This window comes from Balaenoptera borealis, assembly GCF_965194805.1.
Source record: "Balaenoptera borealis genome assembly, chromosome: 11".
In the NCBI taxonomy this organism is placed as follows: Eukaryota; Metazoa; Chordata; class Mammalia; order Artiodactyla; family Balaenopteridae; genus Balaenoptera; species Balaenoptera borealis.
Genome location: NC_138868.1, coordinates 1,490,284 through 1,510,440, shown reverse-complemented (window position 1 = coordinate 1,510,440; position 20,157 = coordinate 1,490,284). Strand labels below are relative to the sequence as shown.

The 20,157-nt window shown below is 66.7% G+C and overlaps 1 protein-coding gene across 1 annotated transcript; it reads left to right on the top strand.

The window, feature by feature from the left end:
• Positions 1-2,828: 2,828 nt before the first annotated feature.
• LOC309605176 (uncharacterized protein) lies at positions 2,829-5,361 on the top strand. The gene is made up of 5 exons (XM_082340601.1): positions 2,829-4,107; positions 4,188-4,313; positions 4,391-4,512; positions 4,600-4,727; positions 4,805-5,361. Exons 2-5 carry the CDS (start codon positions 4,190-4,192, stop codon positions 4,812-4,814), a joined length of 384 nt encoding a protein of 127 aa, XP_082196727.1. The 5' UTR covers positions 2,829-4,107; positions 4,188-4,189; the 3' UTR covers positions 4,815-5,361.
• The last annotated feature ends 14,796 nt before the right edge of the window (positions 5,362-20,157 follow it).

Below are 20,157 nucleotides of genomic sequence, written 5' to 3'. Positions count from 1 at the left end.
CTGCCAAAACCTGGGACTTTGTGTATCCAGCCCAGCCCACCGACCCCACCAGACGGTCCTCCCAAACTCTGGGCCTTTTGTTGAGCTGCATCTGCCTCCAAGGGGAGACTCCGGCCCTAACAGCCAGTCATTAACATCTCCATGCAGTTCAGCTGTTTGAGATGCTAAAGGTCTGGGCGTGCCGCCGCCTCCGGGTCGGGCGCGGCAGGTCCGCTCGTCACCCAAGCACCGCCACGAGCACCGCCACCACTGTGGACTGAGGCAGTCACCCTAGTTTCCTGGGGATCACTAGTGGGTGGGGATCCGGACGGGGCAAGTCGGTCAGTTCTCCATGCCGTGCTCTGGGACCCTCATGAGCCCGTGGAGGTGCATTTCCCGACCGACCGGAGCGCCCTGGGTCTGCTCTGGAGCTCACGCGCTGCTGGGAGTGGACCCCACCGCACCCTAGGGTCACGGCCCCATGTCACCAAGGCTGGGGGACAAGTGGGGATATGGGAATAAGGGGTCCTGTGTCTGGGGGTGACGAGGACCTGATGGGGAGCCTGGGTGAGGCAAAGCCCAAGCTCCAGAGGGACCGCAACTGCACCAGACCACCGGTGGCACGGGGCCCTGAGCACCGCCTGCCCAGCACAGAGGATCCCGGGGTCCTCCCCCCTGCATCAGGGGCCAACCCCCTGAGCTGGTCGCACCCCCAAATAGGGCCAAATGGTTGTGTGTGTGGAGACAGAAGCGGCCGCGAGGCGGCAGTGCAGGCTCGCACATCACCACTGTTGTGGTTGCGGCCGGGGTCCACCCACGCGGCGTCCCGGGTCCGCCCAGGTCAGATACCGCAATGGTCCACGAGGGTCATCAGGGAGGCAGGACACTCATCCGAGCCACCCCCATTCACCCCATCTGAGTCGCCCTGGGCTGCACCATTGTAGTTAGGAGAGGAGAGGGACCGCTCAGGGCAATGAAGATTCCCCTTGCCTGGGGAGACATGGAGTCGGCTTCAGAGGGAGAGCTTTCCTACGCGGCATCCGGTAGCCCAGGGTTCTGGGCGCTGCCTTGCCGAGTGCAGGAGGATTTCTGGGGTCTTCGCTGTCTTGGGCCGACCCCACAGGCCTGTCACACCCCCTGAACAGTGCCGAGTGGTCGCCGGAGTGGAGACAGAAGTGGCCGCGAGGCGGCAGTGCAGGCTCACACATCACCAGCCGTGGCAGCCGTGGCCGGGGTCTGCTCATGGCCAAATGTGGGGGTCTGCCCCATCCTAGCTTGGGAGTCTACCCATGGCAAAGTCTGGGGTTTTCCCCTGTAAACCTGGGGGTTCACCCATGGCAAAGGCTGGAGTTTTCCCACCTTAAATCTGGGGGTCCACCCATGACAAAGCCTGGAGTTTTTCCACCATAAATCTGGGGGTTCACACATGACAAAACCTGGAGTTTTCCCACCGTAAATCTGGGGGCCCACCCATGACAAAGCCTGGAGTTCTTCCACCGTAAATCTGGGGGTTCACGCATGACAAAACTGGAGTTTTCCCACCGTAAATCTGGGGGTCCACCCATGACAAGGGCTGGGATATTCCCACGTAAATCTGGGGGTCCACCCATAAAGTCTGGAGTTTTCCCATGTAAATCTAGGGGTTCACCCATGGCAAAGGCTGGAGTTTTCCCACCGTAAATTTGGGGGTCCACCCATGGCAAAGGCTGGGTATCAGGTGTGGCAAGGGTCCACAGGAGCAAGCTCTTCCCAAGGCCCTGTGTGAGGTGCAGTCAGAGCTGGAGAGCTCTGGGTCCCTTGCTTAGGCATGTCTCCTCCCCCCACCCATGGCACCAGCCCCCTAGACTCGGTGGCCGATCCCTACGGACCGCCTGGCCCCAACACCCCCCACGAGGCCAACGTGGTTGCCCCAGGGGCAGGGCGGCCCAGGGTGGCTGGGGGAGACTCGAGGCTCTCTGGTCTTTGTCGCAATCCTGAATGCGCAGGCGGTGTCCTGGGCAGCGGTGCACAGAGTGGCCACGGCAGGGCTGGGAGGTTGCCGGGCTCATCACCAGGGCGCGCCCGCGAGCCGTGGAGCACAGCGGGCGTGCCGCGTCCTGACGATGGATCGTGGCGGCGAGGGGACGGGGCGCCCGGCCACAGTGGGGAGCCCGCGCGTGGAAGCCACTGTGCGCGCAACGGGCACCGTCAACTAGACGGCACTCGAGCAGGGAATCAGCGCCTGCCTGGCCCGCGAGACCACGGTCCCTTCCCTCGGCCCGACCTGAGCCCCAACCCCCCACACCCCTCACGACCGCTCCATGGACTCCGGGCCCGCGGCGTGGTCTCAGCCGCGGTGGTGACGGAAGGCGACTCCGAGTCCCACTGGAGCGCCTGGCGGCCCCAGCCAAGACCTCCGTCCAGGGGCAGAGTATGCGCCCAGTGGGGGCTGGGTGGGGAGCAGCCTGCAAGGTCCGCCCTGAGGGGACAAGACTGTTTCGACCTCGGAGGGGGGAGGGACATTTGGGGACAATGCCAGACCCTGTCTACGGGATGCCAAAGGAGGGGTGTGGAGAAGGCCCTCTTTGGAGAATTCCAGGACAGGAGAGGAATGTGCGCTGGACCGTCCCGGGCGGAGGTGGGCCTTGCGGTGGCCCCAAGCACGGTCCCCGCTCTGATTGGCTGGCAGAGCAGGGGCGGGAATTCTGGGCGGGGCCACCCCAGTTAGAAAAAGCCCGGGCTAGGGCCCGAGGAGCAGGGTGTGGGAGGGGGGTGGTGGGAGGGATGGGGGGGCTCAGGGGAAACTGGGGAAGTGGGGGAACTGAGGGGTAACCAGGGAAGCGTGGGGTACCGGGGGCAACCAGGGGAAGATGGGGAAGCGGGGTGTAGGGAAGCATGCGTGGGCCAAGGATCACCTTGGAAGTCTGGAGCCTGGCAGGAGCGGAGACGGGTGGAGGGGCTGGCTTGGGCAGGGCTGGCGGGCACCTGGGGGCCTGGCGGGGATGCGGGGTGGGCGCCCAGGTGCCCTGCAGGCAGGACGACATCGGTGTGGGCAGTGACAGGCCCAGGCTGGGGGCGCGGAAGTAAGACGGGGGGGCCAGGCATTCATCCCGGTCAATTTTGGTTTCAGGTCGTGGCGGCTGGTGGACGGGGGAGCTGGAGAGAGGCTTGCCCCAGGGCCTGGGCGGTGGAGGTGTAGCTGGCAGCCGGGGCAGGTGAAGGCAGCGCTCTGCCGGGCCAGGTGAGTCCCCTTCCCCTCCCTGGGCCTTGCTCCGCTCGCCTTCTGCATAAGGAGGTTCTGGGGAGCCAGGGCCAGCGAGGCGAAGTGGCTGACGTCCCGGCAGAGCGGCAGGGTGGCGACAGGGCAGGCAGCACGGGTGACACCGTCTCAGGGGGAGCTGAGGCAGGGCGGGCTGGGAGCTGCGGCTGTCCCAGGTGGAAAGGGCATTTCCAGAGGGTCGGGCGGGAGATGGGGTAGGGCTGCCAGCGAGGGAGATGATCCAGCACGTGGGGGCCATTCAGGCCCCGGGGCAGACAGGACGAGGCGGGGGACTCAGGTCAGTGGGCCCCCAGCTGCCACTTCACCCACTGCAGTTCATTTAGTAGCAGGTACAGGGGCGGCTCTGGCCCAGGCCTCCTGAGGCCTGAGCCGGAGCCTCGAGGGCCGGAGAACGGGCAAGAAGGCAGGCGCAGTGTGCGGGGAACCGCCGCAGGACGTCACCTGGGGGGAGCGGTGGCCACAGGGACAGGGTCCCAGGGAGATTTCTGCAGCAAGGAGGCTGCCGCGGGCCCAGCGGGCCACCATTCCCATGCGGCACTGCGGCCCGGGGGCTGGCGCAGGAGGGCCCCCAGTGAACTTGGTGACACTGGTGACACTTGGCCCTTACCGCCCGCCCCTGGTACTGGCACGGCAGACAGGACAGCACTCAGGGGAGTCAAGGGCACTGGCGAGACCAGACTAGGCGAGGGGGGCGGGGTGGCGTGAATGAGAGCTCTGGGGGGGCGGGAGGTCGGGGCGCAGGCAGGGGCGAGGAGCCGGAGCCTGGCGGCGAGCCGGGGGGGTCACTGGCCTCTGAGCCCGTGGCCAAGGCGGGCCTCTGCGGGCGGTGACGGAGCAGGGATCGGTCCGCGCTCAGACCGGAGACGAGGGTGAGTGTCCAGCCCGCTGCCCTCCCACCCCCTCGGCCACCTCTGCCCACTCAGCCAGCGCCTCCTCTGTCTGCCCACAGCCATGTCTCCAGTGGGTGTGGACGTGCCTGCCAGCCACGGAGGCCGGGCGCCGGGATGTGGGCAGAGGGACATGACACGGTCCGGCGTGACGGCGAGGACAGGCGGGACGCCGTCCGGCCTCCCTGGTGAGTGCAGGTACAGGCCAGGCCCCCCGGGCCAACCGACCCGCACCCAGCCCTCATGGCCGTCCTCTTTCCCGTAGAACATTCTTGGCTGGCCCCGCGGGGGAGCTGGAACACCCAGCATCTCTGTTCCTTTACTTTCCTGAAGGAGCCAATGCACTACTGCTGCTCTCTGGACCCCCAGAACCCTCAAGATGACAAGGTGGGCGGCCCCCTGCCATACATGGGGTGGACAGAGTCGGGGGGCTCGGGGCCGAGAGCTGGGCACTCATTCTGTCCTGACCCGCAGAAATGGTGCTACCCAGCTCATGCCTGGGCCTTGGAACCCGGACTTCTTCAAGTCTTTCTAGCTCTGACTAAGAATATGCTGCATTCTGGAACCACTACCCACCCTGACTCAGGAATCAGCTCTGGAAGGTGGGCGCGGGCGCCCCTCCCAAAGCCCCCTGGCCGGACCGCCCTGACCCGCCCTCACGTCCTGCCTCTGTCCGCAGGTTGAGCTAAAGGAACGGACGACCCACACCACCGGAAGGGCAGCACCGCGGCGACACCCACCCCCGCCCGGCAACTCCATCTTTGCGGCTACCCCCTGCCGCGGCCCGGCGACCACCACCAGCCTCCCTCCCTCCTCTTCATCCTTTTCTCTGTCTTTTTTCTTCTCTTCTCTCCTCTGTCCTTTGCTCGGAAGACTCAGAGCGTCCAGGACCCTGTCTCCCCGTCCCTCCTGAATTAATTTGCACTAAGTCGTTTGCACTGGTTTGGGGTTCTGGAACAAGCCTGGGTCTCTCAGCGAGTGAGTGAGCTGCTGAGTGGCCCGGCCTCCTCGGCCTGCGTCCCCCCCAGCGCCCCCCTCTCATCCATCTCTGTCTGGGGGCGACTGGGAGGGGGCCCGAGTGTGTGGGGCCCCGCCCTCCCCTCGCCTAGTCTGGACGCTCCGAACATCGGGAGCAAAGCTCGAAGCATTCCATTGTGTGTCTATCTCGCTCTGTGTCCCTCCCTGCCAGGGCCTCCCCAGAAGCCCTGGACTCATCAATAAACACAGTTACAGGAATTGGTCTCAGGGACTCTGGATTTGAGCTGTTTGCCTGAGGGGGGTGCGCCGTGGGCTGGGGGGACAAGGGGCTGGGGTGGGGCCTGGGATGGGGAACGTGAAAAGGCGTATGGGCCACGAGGGGACGGACACAAAGGGTGGCGTGGCGGGTAATGGATGGGAAGAGGCGATGGGTGGGGAAGGATCACAGGGCGGGGGGCTGTGGACAGGAGGGGTGGGCAATGAAAGGGCCTGTGAGGTGGGACGGCAGAGGGCACTGGGACTTCCGGGTACAGGGCAGGCACCACGTGGGGACCGGGGCAGGGGCGGTGGGCTGTGGGACCCAAGGGTTCCCTGCAGGGAGACGTCGGGGCTGAGGGTGAAGAAGAGGTCCTGCCACATAAAGCCCCTTCTGCACACGCATCACCTAGGCCTCCCTAGGCCCCTGCCCCGGACCCCGAAGGCCTGGTCTAGGGGATTGGTTTCTAGAATTATCCTAGGGGAGTGGTCTTGACATGTGGCCCAGGCCGGCCACGCCCCTGGGAAGTCCACCGCCCTGCCACACTCATCCACAGCCCTGCAGGCCCTGAGCGCTGGCCTCGGGGCACAGAGGCCTCCCTTCCCTTCACTCTGCCGTGGTGGAGCGGGGGGCGCAGGGGGGCAACAAGCAGGAGACCCCAGCGAGGGGCAGAGCAGGGGCGCTGTGGGGCGAGCTCTCACTAGGCAGGCGACAGCGGGGAGGGGGTAGAAAGGGGTGGGGGCAGAGGGGAGAGGGGGCCCACGGCCGGGATGGGAATCTTGCCGCTGAAGGCCCAGGGCCATGTCCTGCTGGCGTCTGGCCTGGGGTTTGCGCCCGGGGTGCAAGTGCAGCCCCCGCCTGTGTTCGTGGTTGGTGTCCGGGTACAAGGCAACAGCTGGCCGGTGACGCCCCTCTGCCTCTAACCGCCCCCCCCCCCCCACCAGGCCTCCCAGCTCCTGGGCGCCAGGCGCGGCGCTGGGAACCCGAGGGAGCAGCCCTTGGAAACAGGGCTGGGTCCTTGACCCCTTCCCGTGCTCAGGGCAGTCAGGAAATGCCTTGCGGGCCAACTGACCGAGAGGAGATAGCAAAGGCCTGGGAGACCCCGAGCGCGTGCCTTTCCCAGCGTCCGGGCTGCGTGGCCCTTGGCTGCTCTGGCTCTGGCCCCACGAGCTCCCCCCGCCCATGCACTCCCCATGGGTCCCATGTGTCTGGTCTCCTCTCTGGGGCCCACCTCCCGCCTGATGGGAGACTTGGGAGTTCCAGGGCTGAGAAGGGGACGGTTCCAGGCCAGCAGGGCAGGTGGTCATCAGGGTTGCATTTACATGAAGGCGTTTAATGAAGGCTAGCCCATGGCACCCTTGGGGGCTCCCCAGTGCCTCCTGCCCCCCACCCCCTGGAGGCTTTCACAGGCCAGCGGGCAGCTCATGGGTGAGGCTACACCCAGCTCCAGGCCCACGGCCCGCTGGACTTGCCCACATGGGTTTTGCCAGCAGGACAAAGAAACCCATCCTTCAGGTGTCACGAGTTAGAACTCCCCATGGCCTTTTTCACAGGCACCCGTCTCTCCTGGAGCTTTGCAAAGCTGGGCCTCAGAAGACGAAAGCCCAGCTTCCCAGGGGATGGCGGTCGTGGGGTGGGCACCGCAGGGGGCCGGAGGGGCCCTGAGGACGACCTGGCCGTGGGTGGGAGGAGAGAGACACAGGCACTCTGGAAACCTCTTCCGGGCATGGGGAGGACTCTGCCTACTTCCAGGGGAGTGGGGCCGCCGAAGGCAGTGGGGCCAGGTCCTCGGGGGCTGCAGCCCCTCCTGGTCACACCCACACTCCTGCTCTGGGCTTCCACCTGGAAACCCGAGGTTGACCTGGGGAAGTGGGTGCTTCTGGATTGGCATTAGGCCAGTGTAGGGGCTCCTCGCCACATCCACCTGGGGTAGGTGTCCGAGGCCCTCGGGCCCCTGCCTGACGCGGGCTGTGCCCACCCGCCTGCCCCTCCGCGTGCACACGGCAGTGTCCACCCTGGGTGTGTCCACCTGCTCTGCTTCCAGGGCCGGTTCCCTGGGCAGCGACCAGGAGGGGACCCACCTGGAGGGCTCTGGGTGGGTGTGGGCAGCCTGTGGGGAGGGCAGGGGTGGGCCCAGAGCCCCGGCCCAGGTTGTGAGCCCCGCCTGGGCTGGGAAAACAGGCGGCCAGTGCCCGCGGCAGAGCCCCTCCGTGGAGCTGGGGACCCCAGGTTGGAATGTGTTTACCTTTGGCCCAGCCCGACTTCCTGCTTTGAGAGAAGGGGCCCAGAGGGTGCTGTAAGGCAGGCCCGGGCCCCCCACCCAAAGGCGCTTTCGAAATGCCCCTGCGCTGAGTTAAGTGTCACCAAGCAAACAGGGGCTTGAATTTCACTCCCAGCCTCCGCAGGGGCAGGGGCGGGGCAGTCACCTCCAGGGTCTTCACACCTGGACCCTCCCCCAGCCGCGATGCCCCGGAGGGTTTAGGCTGAGCAACCACCAAATCTCTGGCCTACGGAAAACAGGACTTCACGTGTCTGTGTGCCCATGCATCTGTGTCCATGTGTGTGTCCATGCATGCGTGTCTGTGTGTGTGTCTGTCTGTGTCCACACGTGTGTCCGTGTATCTGTATGTCCCTGTGTGTGTCCACGTGTCTGTGTGTCCATGTGTGTCCACGTGTCTCCATGTATCTGTGCCCACACGCGTGTTCGTGTATCCATGTGTCTGTGTGTCCACATGTGTCTCCATGTACCTGTGTGTCCGTGTATCTGTGTGTCCACACGTGTGTCCCTGTGTGTGTGCATCTCAGAGTGTCCCCGTGAACCTGTGTGCAGTGGTCAGTCGTCCGGCTGTGTGCTCTCAGTCTGTGCAGGCCTGACCGGCTGCGTCTCCTGGGCTTGTGTCCGCAGGTGTGTGGCTATAGCTGTGAGTGAGGATCTCCACTCAGGGTCACTAACCCTGCCGGCCGTGCTGAAGACATGGATGGGGGCCCTGTCCTGTTTGGAGGGGCTCTGTGGGGACTGCTGGCTTTTGTGTGGCCCTGGTTGCATGTGGGTTCGATCTGGGCCCGGGTTTAATGACCTCGTGGCCCACCTTCAGGCAGGGATAGTGGACGGTGGGGTGGGGTGGGGTCCGGCCCTCCCTGTAGCCCTGAATGGCGACAGAAAAAACTCCAACAGTACAAAGGAAATGACGTCCCTTAACCAGGCCCAGCGTGATGTTTGGGGTCAGCAGACACGCCCCCTGGGGAGTCTCAGTAAACAGGGCCGGGCCTGCCAGGGGGCCCCTCGCCCCACCCCAGGCTCCGGGTGGCACTGAGCGTAGGGTGCAGCGGGCAGGGGCCTGGGCTGGAGGCCCACGGGGCGATGCCGACGGGGGAAGGGGGCCCAGGAGGCTTGGCTGCTGCTCGGGGCCGGGACCCCATCCCCGGCCTGGGCTTGGAACCCTTTCCTTCGTCTCCCTCTTGTGTTCGGGGTCTCCCCGGGTGTTGTACCAACAAGGCCCCGAGCCAGGGGCCCCAGTAGAGATTGTGTGACCCCCCCCAAAAGGGCAAACGGAAGGTTCTAGAAGGAGCGTGGCCAGGTTGGGCCTCTCCTCAGGCTGTGGTGACCACACTGGGCCATGGCCCAGGCCACCGCGCCCACCTCCTCCCCCTGCCCCCTCCCTTCTCCGCACCTCTCCCAGCCTGCACCTGGTGACGCGGCTGGCCCTTGGCCAGGGGTGAGGGGGACCAACGGGCCCCTTCCTGGAAGCCCACCTGCAGGCCGGCTTGCTGGGAAGGGGCCCGCTCCTCGGCGGCCCCCCGCCCGAGCCGTTTCCTGGAAGCGGTCACTGTGGGTATTCTGTTCCTTGTCAGCAGCGTGTTGCATGAAGCAGACACTGCACTCCTTGTCCTCTGGGAGCCCGCGCTCCAGCACCGAACACCTGGCCGGACACAGGCGGGCAGCCTGGGCTGTGGGGAGCTGCGCGGGCCTGGGGCCGGACCAGCAAACAATCACGGCGCCAAGCGCAGGGCCCGTCCTGCTCCTGCCCAACGCCGCCACGTGCCCGGGCCTGGTGGGGCCCATCCTGGGGACCGGGAGGCCGCTGCGGGCGCAGAGCTGAGAAGGGGGCAGGGGCACCGGGGTCGGCAGGCCACGGGTTCCCACGCTCTGCAGAGACCCGTCAGGACGCATGGAAGGCCGGCTGCGAGAGCCCGAGGGGGGAGGAGCGGGGTCAGGAAGCGGGGCAGGAGCGGTCACCCCGAGCCGGGTAGGAAGAGGCCCCTGGAGGGCGGGGGAGGAAGGGAAGGACGGCCGAGATGGGAAGAACGTGCCCGGGGACAAGGAATAGAAGGAGGGGGTTGGATGGTTGGCATGCCAGAACAGGACGGCCACCAGCGCTGACGGGGACCTTGGGGACATTGAGTCGCCTGGGGGCCGGTCCCAGGCCCGGGCGAGCTGTGTGCCGGGGGGCTCATGGCAGCACGCGGGCCACTGGGAGCACTTGGAACGCCGGGAGGCCTGGGCAGGGCCGCAGGACAGGGCTCGGGACACAGGTGGGGGAGCACGGATGCTCCCAAGGGATAGCGTAGGCTGTGGCCTCGGGGACCCATGGCCGCCAGGGGGGCCCCAAAGATGGAGGAGTGGTCGACGGGGTTAAGGGGTGCTGGGGGACAGGGCCCTGGGGCCGCATATCTGAGGAGGACTCAGGCCCAGGGCACAGGTCTCCTCCCCCCCACCCCACCCCGCCCTGTGCCACCTCTCACGTGTGGGCAGTGGGGTGGGATGGGACGTGCAGGAGACAAGGCCCAGGGGAAAAGCGGGGGCCCCTTGGGTTTATTCAGGTGGCTTTCAGATCCCGCCCCGTGCGTGGCGGGGCCCACGGGGTACAGAGCAGCACACACAGAGCCCCCGTCGTGCGCCCCATTGGTTGGTGGTGACATCACCCCTGTGTCAACACCGAGGAGTCGACAGCTTCCCGCCAGGCTTTATGGAGCGGGACCTGACCCGCCCGGGCCTCCACCCCACGCCCCACACACGGCCACACACTGGCCCACTGTTCTGGGGTCTGGGGGCCAAGGCCCCCCAAGGCATCCCGGCACTGCCTGCCCCTGCACCCACTCCACGGGCCTGGCCTCCACCTCCTCCTCCCTCTGGGAGAGGCCTGTGGATTTGGAGGGCACAGAGCCGCCTCTGGGATGGGTCTCAGGCCCAGCGCGGCAGAGCGGGCTCCTGTGGGTCCCTTCAAACATGGGCCAGGCCCCCACAGACCTCGGAGAGGCCAGAAGTGGTCACCCCTTCCCGGCCCCAAGCGCTGGCAGACACCCATCCTGGGACCGTGGGCCATTGGTCAGAGGGCAGGGCAGCGAGATCCGCCATGGTGACACCCTGCCCACACAGCCTCGTGACATCCCTGGAAGTGGCACCTCAGGGGCCCCCTCTGGGGTCGGGGGGGGGGCTGGTCTGCTCCTTGCAGCCAAGCCCCGCCAGCCCCCCGTCTCTCGGAAGGTGGTGGGAGGTCTGGGGCGGAGGCAGGGCGACACATGGCCCGGGAACCTTGTTTCCTAGAACCTCTGCGTGCGATGGGGACCCCTCAACAGAGGGGCCCTCTGACTCTGCCAGGCTGTAGCAACCCCAGAAAGGCCCAGAGGCTGAGGCCTGGCATCGGGAACAGGCCGGACTTCCGATGTACGGCGCCTGCTCCCGGGGCCTGCCGGGGCGCACCCCCTCCACGTCCCCTGCTGCCACACTGCCATGCCGGCCTGCTGGGGGCTCTACTTTAAAGTTTTTGCCCCCCTGAGTCTACTGTCCCTTTCCAAGAGGTTTCTGGGGCCCAGATGGGATGAGTTGGCCCAGAACGGCAAAGGAAGCTGGGCAGGAGGATGGGAGAGCCCTTCTTGGGCACTTTGGGATGCCCTGAGAGCCTGTGGGTCACTGCATGCTGGTCTGGGACAGGCACCAGAGCCCCCAGCCTGGGGAGCTGGGGACAGACGGGTGGTGGGAGGGGGATGGAGGGACACTGAGAAGGTGGGAGGGACGAGAGGGGGTCCCTGCCCTCTGTCACCAGGGAAGGGGCTGGTGAAGGAGGGACAGCCCACTGGGTGGCCAGGAGGGTCCCTGTCGCTCTCACCACCCAGGCCTGGCTCCACTTAGCTGCCTACATCCCCCTGCCTCTCTGCTGTGTCCCTCCCTCCCCACGGCCCTTTCTGGGACTGACCCCGTGCCTGGGCCTCACACTCCGACCCCATCTGTCCCTTCGTCCCACTGCCGGCCTGGTAGGGGGCCGTGGGCCTGGAGCCTCTGCTCCCCGTTGGCCCATCCGAGGGTGAACGACCTCACCTGGGACGTGGGGCAGAGGGCATGTGTGCCAAGAGTGGCCCCCAAGGGACACGTGGCTGTTTGCAGTTCGGGAGGTGGCCGAGATAAAGCGGCTGTTTTCCCAGTGGGCACAGAGCCAGAGGGGGCCGAGGGGCAGCCCCAGTCAAGGCCAGGCCGCTGCCTCAGGCTCCCCTCTGCAAGGAGCAGGGAGCACGGAGGGAGGGGGACGGTTACACAACCAGCCCTGCGCTGCTGCTGGCCCGGGCGCCGCCGGTGGGACCGGCCTGGCGCCCCTCCCCCTCCCCCACGAGCCAGCCCTCCCTCTGGTTCCCAAGACGCCCCCGCCCCGCAGGCGGCTGCGAGGGTCGCAGACTATTAGCCTCCCACATGTGGGAGCCTGTCATGCGACAACTTAATTAAGGACAAATTTCACGGGTCCTGGATCTGGGTGGGCACCGCCCCTGCCCAAAGGGGCTGCGACCCAGAGGTGGGGGAGCGGGAGCGGATGGGATGGAGTGGGAGGTTCGTGAACCACAGGAGGGAGGCTGGGACGCCGGGATTAAGGGCTGACATGACGTGCCTGTCACGGATAAGTGCTCACGGGGAGGAGGGGACGGTGGGGGCTGGGTGGGAAGGACAGCAGGACGGGGTCTGGAGGAAATGGAATTCACAGGGCCACCCCTGCCTGCTCCGCCGGCCTTGGAACCTCTTTGAGTGGCAAGAAGGCCTCGGGCCTGCAAACAGACCCCCACCCCTGCCTACCCCGGGCCTCCACGGGCATCGCACTGGGGCCCGAGAAGCCACGCAGACGTCCGTCCTGAGCTGGGTGTGGGGCCCAGCCGGGCAGGCCGGACGCCGCACTCAGCCCTCCCCGGGGAGCCCGGGGTCAGTAGGAAGAGGCCAGCCCGAGGGCCGTGGCCGCCCAGCCTGGAGCGAGCCCACGGGTCAGGACGGGCCCCAGACATCCCTGCTCCCCGGCCATCTGTCACGGAGCTGTCACCCAGGAACGTGCTCCAGACGTGCTCTCCCTCCGGATGAGGCCCCGTGCAGGCTCCGGCGCCCCGCCCCCGCCCGCCCCCCCCCACCCACACCCTCGGTCTGTGAACATGCTGCCCGAGCCGCCCCGGGGTGCCCCCTTCCCAGCCTGGGTCTGTGACCCTGCACTTATTGGGGACATGGGCCTCTGCACATCCGTTCTGACTTTTCCCCAAAGACACAAGCCGGCTCCAAGAGCCCCGGCCTCCTCCTTGCAGCCCCGTTTGTGCTCACTGGCTGCCTCAGAAAGGGGTGCTTCTCGGGCCTCAAGAGAAGGCCGCCCGTCCCGCCTTAGCCAACAGCAAACGGCCCATCCCGTCCAAAATGGCAGCAGGGGCTCTGAGGACGTGCCCACTGCTCTGGGGGCCAGCCAGCCTGCACCCTGGGGAGAAGCCCTTCAGCTCTGCCTCTCCCGGGCCAGGTCCCCAGGGAGGGGGGGCCCAGGGCTGGTCCCAGAGAGCGGCTACCTCTCCCCAGGAGCCCTGCCCAGAAACAAAGTAAGGCAGCGGAGAGGACGAAAGAGAGGCTGCAGGGGGCGCTGGGCGAAATCCCAGAAGGAGGGATGTCCTTGGAAAGGGGAAGCCCCGGGCTGACCCTCGGCCCCCGGGATTCGGCTCCTGGCCGACGGAGCCTGCCCACCTGCGGGCCTGCTGAGTGCGGTGTTGGTGGGCTTTGCTGTGTCCTCAGCCTTCACCCCTTGTGCACCACACACACACTCTCCCCGTTTTTTATTTTAACACGTGAGCTCGGCAGACAACCAGCGTGGGCAGCTTGACCCCCAGCAACTGCCACCCCACAGCCAGGCCCCTGGGAGCATGAACTCAGCCTGGCCTGAGTCCTCTGTCCCTCCTGGATCGGCTCATTCCAGACTCCGGGTGCCCTGGGAGGGACAGGCCCAGCCCCTGTCCGCCCCCAGGGGCCACGGGCAGAGGTGCTGCCGGTGGTCTGGGGGAGCTTCCTGGAGGAGGGGCTTGAGGTCCCAATCTCAGGACGCTCTGGCCCCCAGCTGCCAGGAAGGGGTGTGCTCCGGCCAGGGGTCCCCTCCGCCAGAAGCACAAGCAGGCCTCAGGGAGCCGCGTCTGCACTCAGAGGGAGCTTCGAGTGGAAACACGGGCCGCTCCCTTGAATGCCACAGAGAGCTGGGAGGGGTCGCTGAGCTCCCACAGACACTAAGGGGACCAGCAGGATGTGGGTGCAGTTGGCTCAGATCCCTCAGTCTCTACCACCCTCGGGCTTTGTGTGCACGTGTGGGTCGCGGGTGACTGGAGGTCCCCGAGGGCAGAATAGCCCACCCTCCGTGGGGAGGACGTCCACCAGCAAGAAGACGGCCCTAGCATGTAAGATGGGCCTACGGGACAGATGCAAAGAAACAGGAGGAACCTTCTGGAAGGTGAAGGCTTCCGCAGCTGAGCAGGAAGAGGAGGGCGGGTCTCTGTGTAATCTCACCTCCCACCGCCCACTCCCCAGCCCAGGCAGAGTGGGCAGGCCGGAGGGGTGTGGAGCACATGGGCCCTGGGGTGCACCCCCCAGGCAAAGTCCTGGGCACTGACCTTGGAGCTCAAACAGGGCCGGCGGGGCCGGCGGGGCCGGGCCCACCCGGAGTGGACAGGGGGTCAGGGTCGGCACGCACGAAGTGGGGGAAAGGGCAGTGTGTTGCACTGGGGGTGGGCAGGCAGCCCCTTGGCCGCCTCATGCTTCCACGTCCTTCATGCCGTGTCCAGCCCAAGGGTCACTTTGGATGGGGTTGGGGTCTCCTGCTGCCCACATCCCCAGTGCAGGCCAGCTTCACAGTTTCATGGTGGTGCAGATGTCCAGGGGGGATGGGGTTGGCCACCCCACTGGGTGCCCAGCCGGGAAGACCCTTTCTCTCTGAGGCTGCCCCGGCCCTGGGGGTGTCTCTGGGACCTGCTGTTCTGCTCACAGACCCCTCCCAGGGGCCCCCGGTTCCTTTTGGGCAAGGGGAGCCTTGCACCCAGATTTCCAGCTCCCTGCACCCTGGGGACCCCTGCTGAGCCTGGGGTGGAGGGCAGGCACAGACGGGGCGTCTCCACGTAGCACCAGGGGCCACAAGGACCCCCTAAAATGTGCTACCCCAGGCACCTTCCCAAGGGGATGCTGAGCCCAGGAGCAGGCCTGGGGCGGGCACGTGCTCCAAAGCCAGCTCCCTCTTCCTCCTGCCGGCCTGGCGAGGGGGAGAGAAGCAGGTGTGTGGGGTGGGCGAGGCGAACGCAGCCCCGCTTCTAGACACTGCTGGGACCACGGCAGAGCTCCAAGCCCTCAGGCCGGCTGGGGCCTAGATGCACCCACAGGCTGACAGCCCAGGCCTTGCTCACGACTTCCTGGGGGCCCACGGGTGCACCCGCCCTGTGGGCAGTGGTCAGCGTGCAGGTGGGAGAGAGCTTCCCCCAGCCCCCCGTGTCGCCCCCAGAGGTCATGGTCGGGCCTAGGCTCAACTGACCTCCGGAAAGTTTGGGGCTGGCTTTTGTTCCAAGAGGAGAAAGTGCCAGTTGCCTTAAAGGTGCTGTGCTTAGCGGGGACTATGGCACGGCGGGAAGCCCCCCAGAAAGCCCAGATGCTTCAGGTTCCAGGGTTCAGCGAGGGAGGGTCCCCTACCCCCTCCACTGCAAAGCTAAGAGCTGGCGTGGAAGTGGGGAGGGGCCTTGGCCCCCCAGAGCCCTGGGTGTGTAGGAGAAAGGCGGAGGGATCAGGCCGGGAATCCCCCCAGCCACCCCCAGCCTCCCCAGGCAGCCCCTGGGCCGTGAGACCAGCTGGGCCTGGCCCTGCCCTGGGAACAGGAAGGCCACCTCTTCCCCAGCGATTTCCCTGGCTCTGGGTGCCAACAGGGGTGCCCAGCCTCCAGAGACGTCTGGTCGGGGAAGACCCCGCGCCAGTGGGTCTTCTCAGTGGCAAGGCCTGTTCCAGGAGGTGAGAAGCCGATCCGGCCGGAAGACCCCCGGCCACCTGGACCCCCAGACGCTGCCTGCCTGCAGCTCCCTAGGGACCCAGGGCAATCAGAGAAGCGCCAGCAACACTGTTTATTTTCAAATGACACTTTTTAAGAAAAACAGCCTCACCCAAATGCTTGGCCCTGAGTCTGGAATGTGGAGAGACAAACAGCTATGCCCCCTCCCCAGAGCCTGCACGGCCCTCTGGGGGATGGGGCAGGAGCTGGGGGCCGTCCTAGGGGACACCGTCTGCACGCGGTCAGGGCATGGAGCCCGGCTCTGGGCTCTGTCCTCGGTCTCTTGTGCCCTAGCGGCCCTGACACCCCTGCAGACCCAGCAGGGCCGGCTTGTCTTGGCCAGCCTGCCGGCCCCATCACCCCAGGCCTGGAGTTCTCGGACATTCGCTACTGCTCCTGTGTGCTCACCCCACACCCCGGGGCAGTCCTGTGCTTCCAGGCCCACCGGGCTCCCAGCCTGTGTCCACCTCGGCCTGCAGCCTGCCCCAACCCTCTCTGCCCTCTGAGCCCTCCACCTCCAGGAAGCCCTCCGGAAGAGCTCAGGAGGGCCTGCTCCTGGCAGGCAACCGGCAAGTCCCCACCCCCACCCCGCCTGCATTGAGGGTCTGGAACCCTTGTGCCCACAGGCCCTCAGGCAGAGGGGGGACCAGTGGATCGCACTGGGGGACGGCTGGCTCGGTGGCCCCTGCCCTAGAGGGGCTCCCAGAGCCCTTCCCCAGCCGCGCTGCTGGCCCTTGTCCCCTGTGTGACACCCACCCACAGCACAGGGGCTGGTCAGGAGGCCGACGGGGTGGCAGGGAGCCGGTGGGGTGGCCTGGGGCTGCTCCTGACCTGGCTGCGGACCCAGCCCTGGAGCCTGCTTTCATCAGGGCACCATAGAGCCTCCCGCCCTGGGTTGCCCAGCTCTTCCGGGAGGATGCCCGTGCCCGCCCATGGTCAGGCGAGGTGCCCGCGGTGCGGGAGGGATACCTTCCCTCCCCCAGGAGGGGACTGGCCCCTGGATCCCTGACAACCCACTGCAGAGGGGAAGAGGCGCCCGGCTCTGCCCCCAAGCCCATGGCTTCCTGTCTCGCCGCCCACAAAGCACTAAAGGCCGGCGGGTCCTGGGACATCAAAGGCCCCGGGAAGCTCATTGTATTGAATTAAGTGTAAATGAGCCCGAGGCATGTGGCTTGCATTTCCCACAATTACCCCTGCCCTGGGAGGGCTTCTGGGCCAGGGCAGGCAGGACAGCAGGAACCTAGACGGTGGCGCCCTCAGGCCCCGCATCGCCCCACCACGGCCCCTTGCCCCTGCGGGAAGCCTAGCTCGGGGCATAAAGAAGCCCCGTGAGGTGGACCCCACTTTGACCCCCCCCAAAGAGAGTGGACCAAGGACTAGGACTTGGGTGGGGGTGGCCCACCCCCTGGGCCCCCTCTGCCTGCCAAGTGGGCAGCATGAAAGCCTCTCCAGGCCCAGTGCCCTCGGGGCCCAGGCCGGCCTTCGGGATCTTCTCACACAGAGTTTCCCACCCCTGTCTGAGCGCAGTGGCCAGAGCCCGTGCCCAGCACTCAGGGGTCACAGGGGACCGAGCAGGAACCCCTCCTGCTCCCCTCACTGGCGGGTGGGCGCCAAGATGCCGGGGCAGTGCCATTTCCCAGGCTCCTCTGGAGGCCTCAGGAGGTGGTGAGGCCACAGCGTGGAGGGAGGGGCCGGGGGCCTGGGGGTGGGCAGAGAGATGAAGCAGGTGAGGCCACAGGAGGGGGCCCAGAAGTCAGTGACCCAGGGGATTATCGTGCCGGGTCGCTGCAAAGTTGGCTGAGCAAACGCCAGAGCCAGGGGTCAGGGAGACGTGACTGGCAGGGCCCCCGAGGCCCCCTTTCACTTTTCTGTTGTTTTCCAGGTCAAAATCCAACTCATGATCCGCCCCCTTAGGGACTATGTTCCAGGAGGCCCAGTGGTCCCAGCACCCCTGTCCATGCCCCACTCCTTCTCCCCCCCTGAGGACGGCCATCCCTGCGGTGTCTCCGTGTCCTGGGGGCACCTCTGTCCCCTTGGAGCTGAGCCCTCCCCTGCGTGGGCAGCATGATTTTCTGCTTCTCTGGGGCTGCAGATTGACTTGGACCTGGTGGGGGGCAGCTGTAATCTCATCATGCCCAGCGATGCCTCCACGGGGCCAGGGGTGACCTGGTTTATGTAAGGTCACCACAGCCCCGGCCGCCATGCCTGGTCCGCCTTGGGGGGAGGAGGGGACACCTCCCTTGAGACCCCAGAGAGAGAAAGGAGCTGGTCCAGCCAAGCCGGGTGAAGCCAGCGCAGGCAGGCAGGGTGAGAGAGAGGCGGGTGTGGGGGATGGAGGAGGCGCCCCCGAGCTCCCCTCGGCCCCTCCGAGCAGCTGCTGGGCTTAGCCGGGCTCACTCCCCCTGGTGTGAATACCCACCATAATCAATCACGGAGGGCTTAGCCCAGGGGGCTGGGCAAACCTGTCAGCCGGCTCCAAGCAGCAGGGGCAGCTGCTGTTCCGGAGGGTTCCCAGGGGCCAGACCCACCAGACAGCGGCCTCGGCCCCCCTTCCCCGAGGGGCGCCCCACTGAGGGCCCAAACTGGAGGGACTCGGGCCCCTGAGGTGAGGGCAAGAGGGAAGATGAAGCCGGTGGCAGAGGCGGTCAGCGGGGTCCAGCCCTGGCTTCTGAGGCCCCCAAGCCCTGGACCCCCATCGTCTGACTCGGGCCCCGGTGCCGGCTGTGGGTACAGGCTAGGGCTGCGATCCCGTGCCCCACCAGCCTGGGGTCGAAGGTCTTCGAGGAGATGCTGGAAGGAGGGGGCAGGCTGACGGATGGGAACAGCTGCTTCCCCCGGCTCTCCCGCACGGACAGGGCTCCCTTCTCCTGACGGAGCCCCCGGCTGCCCCGTCCGTCATGGCCCACCCAGGACTGCGTGTCCACCCTCCCCTCCTCCTAATCCCCCCGCCGGCATCTTCCCAGTGCTCCGAGCAGTTGGATGCATTTTCCAAATTCTCGGGCCACTGCTGTTTCCTCCTCAAATTCCTCGCCCCCCTCACCCCATCCCCGCCATGGGAAAAGCCTGTGATGCCCGGACACTTGCTCTGTCTTGGGCGGGCGGGGGTGGGGGCGGGGGGGGTGGGGAGGAGCAGCTGGCTGGGCCCGGCAGCTGTGAGGTGCAGGGGTGCCAAGGAGAAGAGCCCAGATTACAGGGGCGTCATGGGAAAGCTGTGAGCAAATGCTACCCAGACCCCTCCTGCCGGCAGCCCCGTTCCGCTCCCTCTCTGGATTTCTGGCCTCCGAGTGGCCCTGGAGGAAGGCAGATGGGGCTCCAACAGGGACCACTGTGTCCTGCTGGCCACAGGCTCTGCCAGGAATGTCCATCTGCCTGGGCCGAGTCACCTGGCTCAGAACGCGGGTACCAGCCCTGACGCCCGCTCATGGGACATAGGACGGGCCAGCCAACCCCCCAACACAGCCTCCAGGTGGGCTCCACAGACGGGACCCTGGATGACCATGGAGGGGGGCCTCCCACGGGGCAAGGCTCCCTCCTGGAAGGGGCTAGAGTGTGGGCTGGGCCAGGAGAGACGTGGGGGCAGCCCCGGCCAGGTGTGCACAGGGCGGGCGCTGCTGGGGGCTGTGACCCCCAAGCCCACCTCAAGGGGTCCAGGAGCCCCGAGGACGGATCCTCGTAGGCACAGCTGGAAGCCTGGCAGCGGTAGCCGGCACGGCCGCGGGGTGCCCGGCCCTGCAGCCGGAGGCGGGTTCCCTGCTGACGACGGGGGGCTTTCTCTGCCACTGGGGAGCTAGGTGGACCCGACCGTAGACCCCGGGCCTCCTCTTGCACGTTTCCCAGGCCACTCTGGTCTCAGTCAGTCCAAAGTTGCACAACGGTCTCGATCGGTCCAAAGTTGCAAGGCCAGCACTTTTTCTCTGGATGGCGGCCCGGGGTGGGCTGCACTAGCGCTCAGGTCTCGGTCTGCAGCCAGCGGGCCCTCTGTGGGCCTTGACCCTGGGCCTCCCCGAGGCTGGCCGGCCTGCCCTCGCTCAGCTCCAGCCCCCTCCTCGCAGCTCCAACTCGACCCCCTTCAGCAGCCGTTTTCCCATCCTTCCCGTAATAAAAATCAGAATTCTGTCTCCTGCCCACTGGACAGGACCCCAAGACAGCATGGCCTGGTGCCCACCTTGCCTGACTGCGGCCTGGGCCCTGCCACCTGAAAATACGCATCCCCTGACCCCTCTCCCTGGGCCCCTGTGCGTGGGGGGCCCTCTCCTGCTGCCTTTCTGACCTTTTTTGCTCTCCCCCCGTCCCCCCCACCCCCCCACCTCCTTCTGCGTACACCCTGCAGGCCCTGCCACATGCCACTGGAGGATGAATTCCCGGGGGAAGTGCTGACGGCGCCCGGAGCCCGTGTGCCTTCCCACACTCGCGTCCCCACATCTCACCCACTAGCGGCCACAGGTGGCCTGGCCCAAAGCGGGGCCAGCTGCACAGGTCGGGGGGAGAGGAGACAGTCTCCTGGTG